The sequence below is a fragment of the Vigna unguiculata genome, chromosome 1 (genome assembly GCF_004118075.2).
Source record: "Vigna unguiculata cultivar IT97K-499-35 chromosome 1, ASM411807v1, whole genome shotgun sequence".
Lineage (NCBI taxonomy): Eukaryota > Viridiplantae > Streptophyta > Magnoliopsida > Fabales > Fabaceae > Vigna > Vigna unguiculata.
The window spans coordinates 1656139-1665826 of record NC_040279.1 but is presented as its reverse complement, the minus strand read 5'-3'; the positions used below and the strand labels follow the sequence as shown (position 1 = coordinate 1665826).

General features: G+C 23.8%; 1 protein-coding gene across 1 annotated transcript; it reads left to right on the top strand.

The window, feature by feature from the left end:
- Positions 1-244: 244 nt before the first annotated feature.
- On the top strand, positions 245-1156 carry LOC114181825. The gene has a single exon (XM_028068417.1). The coding sequence runs from the start codon at positions 245-247 to the stop codon at positions 1154-1156; it is 912 nt and encodes a 303-aa protein (XP_027924218.1).
- The last annotated feature ends 8532 nt before the right edge of the window (positions 1157-9688 follow it).

Sequence of the window (9688 nt, the reverse complement as noted above, 5' to 3'; positions counted from 1 at the left end):
AGGTGCAGTTAAATCCAATTTAGGAATTTTCTGAGTGCAAAGATCATGCACAAATTACTCAAAAACTTGTTCAAACCTCTTCAAACTTTTTATGCTAAATAGTAACTGCAAAACTCATGAGATCTCATTCCTTATTCATTAAAGATATTTGCATTAACACATATATGTTTGAATAAATAACCATTCTCTATTCAATCACTTCCACAAATTCAAAAGATTGAAAAGAGTGAATATTTCTTTTCCTATGGCATCTTCACATGATTTGGAAGATTATTCATCTGAAGCCTCAAGCACCTCACAAGACATTTTCCATAAACCTAGTGTTGAAGAAGGGAAGAAGCATCATGAGGTGACAACAATGAAGGAGAAAGGTATCAAATTTGAAGAAAGTAATAAGGTTTCCAATTCCAAAACCCACATGGTGTTAGATTTTGTTAAGTTTTCCAATGATCAAACACTTTGTGGGTCAAAAGTGGAATTGGATTTTTTCAATGCCAAGGGTTCGTCTTCTAGGGCAAATCACACTCAAGGAAGAGATGAACGCAACAAAGATGAGAAGCCATCGTTAGAGACTAATAAGACCTTTTCCTGTAACTTCTGTCAGAAAGAGTTTTCTTCTTCACAAGCTTTGGGAGGACACCAGAACGCTCATAAACAAGAACGTGCCCTAGCAAAACGTAGACAAGGGATTGATGGTGGTGCTTTTGGGAACCCTAATTTTCCCTATTACCCTTATAATCCGACACACTCTTTCTATGGATCTTACAATAGGACACTTGGGATTCGAATGGAGTCAATGATTCACAAACCTATGTATCCTTCATCTTCTTCACTAGGTTTAAGGTTTGGTCAAGGGTTGTTGAGACAAGAGATGATGAACTCTTCTTCTTGTTCTTCTTCTTCTGCTGTTGTTGGTTTGCAAGCAAATGCTGGAATTAGGATTATGGGGAGTGACACAACTTTTAGGGCACAACATGATCATGGTACTACCAGACACAGTATTCCATTCCTTGCAGAATCTTCTGCAAATGTTACTGCCAAACCAAATTTGACTCCATTGAATCATGTAAAGGATAATGATGATGATCACACCAAGAAAGAAGGAACTTCAAATCCTAGTTCTTCTGATGAAATCGATTTGTCGCTTAAACTTTAGTTTTGATCTTGTTTTAATGTGAGTAATTATTAAGTTGCTGTTTGAAGGGTAGTTACTCTTTTATTTTAATTGTCTGAGTACTGTGATGTTTTAGTGTCAAATTATACATATTTTTAAGAATTTTCGAGTTTTTTTTTTCATTTTTATTTTTAATTTGTGGAGGGTGGTGTGATATATTAGTTTATTGACTCATTAGTTATGAGTTTGTGATTTTCCACAATGACTTTTGATAATTATTAAAAAGACCAAATACTCTTGATTTATGAAAATTTAATTTGCCATTTGGACATGTGATTATGGTTAAGAAAGGAAAAGATCGAAGTAATAAGGTCAATAATTCAAAATGGGAGTTGGATGAGAAGCAAAATAATTAGTGTTAATTTCTACTCTTCTTTTAGTCCCTTAAACACAAGCACTATCGTGTGTGCGTGTACGTATTTTTTTAATATGTGTGATATTATATTAGTAAATGATATTATTGTAATGTTATTAAGTTAAAAATAAAGTGAAATATATCAGAAAAGATGAAAGAATAACCGTTGATAAATAAAGAAGAAGAGAAGAAGTAGAGATAGACATCTTATAAAAAGTTTGTAAAAATAACAGTCAATTTTTAAAAGTTTAATAAATAATTATATTTTAAAGGGTAAGATTGGTATTTTGAAATGTAGATATAAAAGAGGAAATTCTCTTTATATATTATTATAGATTAGAACTGTATTGTGACATATTTTATGTAATATCTCTTAATTAATCGAACAATATTCGTATTTATCATGTAAATATTATTTGTTATAAAAATTAGAAAAAATCATGAGTATATATATATATATATATATATATATGCTATCTGAACAACATTACTAGACACTAATCTACTAATTTTACATATACTTTTACACGTAGGCAATGGGTATTCATAGATATATTTGATAAACTATACAATTTTAAACAATTATTTATTTTCCATTGTCAGATTTTTGGACATATTGTCACTCTGTAGTTTTTAAAGTTCAATATTACATTAATTATTTTGTTTATTTACCAGAGAAATCACATGTGCAAAATGTATATGTATTTACATTTTCATTACATGAAAAATATGTAATGTTATTACTTTTATGATTAATTCATTAAAGCACAAAAAATAATATGATCTAAAATATATATAATTTTATAAAAATAGTATTCAAAAATTATGTAGACATTATTCTTGAAAAATATATTTAATTATTTTAAATAAAATAAAATTTATTCAATAACTTATTTTAGTAAATAAATATATAAGTTATTCTTTATTTATTAATGGTAAAAATTTCCAATTAAAAAATGATACCAAAAGAAGTTATCAAATGATGTATTTTCTTTATATATTGGTATAAATTATATCTTTATGTGTCTTTTTATATATTCTATATATTTTCAGATCCGTAAATAACTTATATATTTAAAGAGAAGTCAAATAATAAATTCTATAACTATTTTATTAAAATAAGAAATAAATATATTATATTTCTTAATTCATTCAAAGAAGATTTTAAAAAGGAATGAAAATATTAAAATATCGCACTTAATTTTTGTTCTCTTAATTAGCATTCATTTAATTATTTATATGGAGTTTTTTTTTTTTTTCTACTTGCAGCCATATGAACCTACTAAACTCAATGAACTCTTATCAAATTACTAATGTTTGATTTGTTTGAATCTGATTGAAGACAGTTATTTTTATTAATTACAAAATAATGCAAGATCAAATAGATGTCATTGCACTCTCATTCATTAATTTGTTTTGAATATAGTTCTTTAGGAGGGAAAACTGAAAATATTAGGATTACTTTTTGCATTATATTAAATAAAGGATAATAACTACGTATCCTTTTATAAAATAAATGAGAAAATTTCGAAAACATATTTCATGAACTATGAAATCATTAGTTTCACTTTTTAGGGTAATACTAACTCTCAGTGACCAGAAATTAAAAATGAAAACAAAATCGTAATATCCAAAAATAAACACTAGCATATAATTTAGTGTTCATAATATTTATAAAATTCTTTTCAATATATTCCATTAAAATAAAAATAAAAATTCTTAGATGGGTTATAATTTCCCCACGTGTGGGCTAGTAACTTATAAATTCTTTCCTTTATAATTTGTATTATCTTAAGTTTTCATGTTAATACACTACTGTAGCACATCAAAAGATATCAATCAAGTAAACTAATTCAAATAAACTAACATATACACAAGAACGATAGCGTGAAGGATGTGTATGTATTTTATAAATATGTGTGATATTATATTAGTAGATAATAATATTATAATGTTATTAAGTTAATATATAAAATAAAATTATATTTATTAAAAACAAAGTGAAATATATCAAAAAAGATGAAAGAATAACCGTTGATAAATAAAGTAAAATATATCGAAAATTTAATAAATAATTATATTTTAAAGGATAAAATTGATATTTTAAAATATGGACACAAAAGAGAGAATTATTTTTGTATATTATTATAGATTAATTTAGAAAAAAAAATCATTTTAATGCATTCCATAAATAACAATTATCTAAGACATTTCATCAATTTAACACTATTGATATTGATATATAGAGGACTTTTGAAATGCTCCACTGGATATTAGTATTTATAAAATACAAAATTCTTCTAACATATATTTTATTAAAATTAAAAAAAAAATTAAAAAAAAATATAAGAAGATATGTAAATATGTAGACAATTACTACTCTACATATTTATTAATATTCTTGATTCTAATTAAGTATCATATGCTATAAATCTCATTTTTTATAGATTATTAAAAATTCATATAAAACATTCAGGAGTATGGCCATGATCTTTTATTTAAAATTTTGATTTAATGTAAGTATCTTTCATAAACAAGAAAATAATCTGGTAAATTATTTACAAATATTATTTTTCGTTATGCTAGCAAAGAGTGAACATATATATGAACAAACTTTGAACCGATTTGTCAAAGATCTTTACATAAAGAACATATTCCAAAAATGATTTTAAGTGTAAGGTCTAATTAATGAGTCTAAATGTTCAAATGTTTCAAATTCCATAATCAGAATGTAACTAATTATTAAATTGAAGTCATGTTTAACATATAATTTTTGTCCAAACATACTAGAAACCTCTACATATTAAGAGTTGTTTAGTTCTTACAAACACCCAAAATCATAATTATTCATGTTTTTTTTTTTAAATTGAACAATAATAATAAAATAATAAAATATGAACAAATTCATATTTTTTTAGTATATTTTAAATATATGTTACATAAATTTTTACTTAAATAAATAATGATGAATCTTTTAACGAAAAAATATAACACTACTAAAACAATAGTACAACCTAAGAATTAATCTCACAACTAACCAAAAACCTTAAGGTAATAACTTGATGTATCTTTTTCATTATATGGTGTTTAACTTTCTCATGTATTCTGGGTGGAAGCATCTTAAACCACGAGTATCGGTTATTTGTATTGTTGGTCATCATAATAAGATACACATGCCTAAACCATTATTTGTTAATAAAACTCGAGACAAACCTTCAACTTTGATACATTGATGGTTCTTTTGAGAGGGATTTACTCAGGAGACATAATACCAATGAAACATTAGCCTAACTCACATAAAAGATTGACACCAATTTTAACCCAAAATTGTAAAACAATGTATTTATGAGTCTTCTTTCTTATATGAGTGTTCAACTTTCTCACTCATATTTACTTGATGTGAGATTTAAATTCATACTTGAATTCTCAACAAATAAATATAAAATAAATTTATACTAATATAAAATTTTATATTTACCATGCATACAAATCTAGCTAAGTTAAAAAAATCAATTGAAAGATACTAAATTAACTAATATATGGTAAGAATTATAGTATTTGTGATTTGGAACTTCTTTCTCCTCATTTTAGTCATCTCACACTCTCTTTGTTTACTATAAGAGAATTGTTAATTAATAACAAATTTTACTAACTAAAAATAATTAGTCCCTGTACATTAAAAGAAAGGTATAATTAATGATTTGGTACCCCAACTTTTTGATTAAGTTCAATTTGGTACCCATACTTTTGGTTTGTTCAATTTAGTACCCCAATTATCTAAAGAGATTCAATTTGGTCATCTCCGTTAAGTTGGAGTTAACACCGTGTCTATACAGGACACGTGTCAACCCATAAAATTTTTAATTTTTTTTTTCAAAAAATTATTTTTTTTTTCAAAAAATTTAAGAACTGTCACGTGTCAGTTTATCATCGTACCATGTGACAGCTTACAATCATGACACGTGGCAATGATAATAGTTATTTTCAATTTAGTCCTCTATTTAAATTTTTGGTTTAATTTAGTACTCAAATTTTTTAAAATGATCCGATTTCGTCCTCTCTAATTTGAGATCAAATTAGTAAATAAGCTTAATTACAACTTATATATACACGTTACAATAGCTTTTTCTAATATATACATCAAATTATTTCACCTAAATACTTAAATTATTTTATTTTTTACATTTTAACCTTTGTAATTTTTTACACATGAAATTTTTTACACCTGTAAAAAATAAAATAATTTGAATATTTAGGTGTAGTGATTTGATGTATAAATTCAAAACAATTATTTTAACATGTATATATAAGTTATAATAAAACTTAGTTACTAATTTGGTCTCAAATTGGAAATGACAAAATTGTATCGTTTTAAATATTTGGGGTACTAAATTGAACCAAAAAATTAAATAGAGGACTAAATTGAAAACAACTATTACCATTATCATGTGTCATGATTGTAAGCTGCCACGTGGCACAATGCTAAACTTACATGTGGCAATTTTTAAATCTTTTGAAAAAAAATATAAAAAAAAAATTATATTAAAAATTTCATGGATTGACACGTGTCCTGTACGGACACAATGTTAATTTCAACTTAATGGAGAGGACCAAATTGAATCTCTTTAGATAATTAGGATACTAAATTGAACAAACCAAAAATATGGATATCAAATTCAACTTAACCAAAAAGTTGGGTTACCAAATCAATAATTATACCTAAAAGAAAATATTAAAAGAAAAAAAAAGAGAAATCCCCATCAAGTTTTCATTCTATATGGTGTATTTAGTAAGAAACTTAAAAAAAAAATGAAAAATGGAAAGTATTAGTCAATATTTGATCATTACATCGTACGATAATTAATTTGTTAAAAAATGAGTATATAGTTTTAGGAAGGAACAAGTTAAGATGACTCTTTATTTTTGGCTAAATATTTAATTAACTAAACTAAATTATATTAAAACTTAATTAAATTTAAAAAGTAATTTTTCTAAACTAAATTGAACTAAAAAAAACTCAATCAACTAAACTATTTTTTAGTCTAATTTGTTGCATTCTATATCTTTTAATTAAATGTTTTCTCTTCAGAAATTGAAATAATTTAATTATCCGTATTACATACACACTAGAAGATGAGGGAAAAAAAAGCATTTATCATTATTTGTTTCAAGGTTTAATTAGTTGAATGATACCCACTTTCGTTCAGATGTGTTAGTTTGGTACCCGCTTTAAAAAATGTGTCAATTTAATCTTAATTTTTGAAAAAGTGTCTTAACCAATCCCTTTCAGACAAAAAATACTAAAGTTGTTAACGTAATTCATGACTTTTATCACTAAATTTTAATATAAATATCAATACTCAATTTTGTAAGTCATTTTAAATATCAATACTGTTAATGATATTAATAATTTCTGGCTGAAAATGACCTAATTGAGTCATCTTTTCAGAAATTGGTACTCAATTGACACATTTTTAAAAATGGGTACCAAACTAACACATAGATACCATCTGACTAATTAAACCTTGTCTTAACTCAAAATTTGTGTGTACATTTATTTATTAATTTATTAATTAATGATGTATAACCCAATTTATACAATATAATAACAATTTATAAACTAAAAATTAGTGGTAACTAAAATAGTTTTTATTATGAATAAAAAATTATAATTGATTTTTAAATTGGTATTAAAATAGTTTCTATTATTAATTGGTATCTAAATTGGTTACTAACATTAGCTACCAAAGTTGTTAATACCAAAGAAATTGGTCTATAATAAAATTGGTAATTATTTATGAATTTTCTTGTAGTGATTTATATATTTCTATTATGAATAAAAAAATATAATTGACTTTTAAATTGATAACTAAAATTGTTTATATTATGAATATATATATATATATATATATATATATATATATATATATATATATATATATATATATATATATAAATCATTGGAAGAAAATTCATAAATAATAATCAACTTTTTTGGTAATTAATGTTAGTAACCAATTTATATATATATATATATATATATATATATATATATATATATATATATATATATATATATATATAAAACTTGTGCCTCAATGTATTATAAGAAATGATAATTATAAAAAAAAATACAATGAATGACTATGATAATCAATTTTAGTATTTTAGTAGTTTATTTTTATTTTTTAATTTTAAAATATTATTAACAGTAAAATTATAATATTATATATGTATTGTACATACCCTATCCAAAATATATTATTATTGTTAGGTCTAAAAACGGCTTAATAAGCATGAGATCCAAATGTGAGATATATATGAAAAATTAACACCCTTAAACTAAAAAAAAGATGATATTTATGATAATATAAACAAAATTCAAGTTATAATAAATTGAATCGAGTAATTATATATATTAATATATTGTTATATCTTGAGTATGTCTTATTTGTTATTATACTAAGCGGCCTAGTAAAACTTATATATACCCTTAATCACACATGATAGTCTAATTCAATACTCATTCTTTACTCTCATATTTACAAAATACTCTTCACTAATTTGAACGTGAGGATCCTTGTTTGTGGACTTTTCCCGCTCAGAGATCATCGGATCAGTAAGGTATCTTTTTATATATTATCATAAATTATTTTAAATTTCAAAGTATAATTAAAAATAAAATAGAGATATAAAATGTGTGTAACATGATAGAAGAATCCCTTTACATATTTATATAGATATATTTTATTTGTATCATTTCATGTTTTTCTTTCTTGCATTAATATTTTACTTTTCCAACGTTTTCCTTTACTTGTTAATACCCTTTCTATACTTTTGGTTAAGTCAATAAATACAATTTTTTTTCCTTTATTCGTTTTCCTTTTTAGGCTTTACAAAATTCACTATAAATATTTTCTTTCTAATAATTTGATTTGGTGCCTTCTTCCCTTAATTGTGTATAGAACATTCAATTCATTGTTGCTGTATTTTAAAGTTACCGAATCAAAGTTTTCAGTGTCATTTCCAATTTCCATCACATATATTCGATGCATTATACATAGTTGAAACAAAAAAAAAAAGTGTAGCCAAATTGAAGTATATTAAAAAAAATATTATCTCTTAATTCAATTATAAGATTTTTTTTAAAAACTCACATATATATATATATATATATATATATATATATATATATTAAACTATAACTAGAATATAAATATCTCATCAAATACATTAAGTTAATAGTCACAATACTTTACCAACTCAATAACATAAATGGAGTAACTACTAAATTTCATACCATAATCGATTCCTCATAATTAATCACATTTTATAATATAGTATTATTTAAACACAATAAAATTAATGAAACAATATAGCATATATTAAATAGGTTAAATTTTTCCTGAATTGATACATGTCACTAATTAATGGGTCAGTTTTAATTTGATTCATTTATTTTTTTAATTAATTTTTGAAGAAGCTAAAATCCGAAAATGGCATTTTTATTAAATTTTTTATTTGCCGATTGTGAACAACACTTTGTCGATTTTTATTAATTTTTCAACATTTTCCTTTATCTCTTTTCTAGTTTTTTGTGAATATTTTCCATGATTCGGTTTTGAGGTTTATTTGAACCAGATAGTTGGCTAATTCATTAATTTTTCATTATGATGCATTCATTTAATCTAATTTTTAAAATTATAGTTTAATTAACTTAATAAATATTTTTTCTTAATGACAAAAAAAGACAACAACCTTAATTTAATTATATTGAGACGTTACACATTTATGTTTAAACTTATTTATTAAGTCTGCAAAATAACGTCTCTAATTAAATAACATTGCATGACGCGTATTGTGCCATCTTTATACACAATATAAAGACTTGTACATTTTACAAAGCTAATATACTTGGTTGGAGAAGTAGAACATAGGTATCAATATTTTTGTGTTTCTTTTTCTTTTCAAGCATGTTATTTCCCCTCTTTTTTTTCAACATTTTGGGAGTGATTATGGGTTTATGTTTGTAGTGGGTTTCTTCATGTATGAATTTTCTTTTATTCTTTGTTCTTTGGTGCTTAATTTGGGGAAAATTAGCATGTTTCAAGTGATTGAAAATATGTTTATATTATTTTTTTCTAGTGCTAAGGATTTTA

Coding starts and splice junctions, on each gene's coding strand:
- LOC114181825 (XM_028068417.1), top strand. CDS start 245: ATGGCATCTTCACATGATTTGGAAGATTATTCATCTGAAGCCTCAAGC.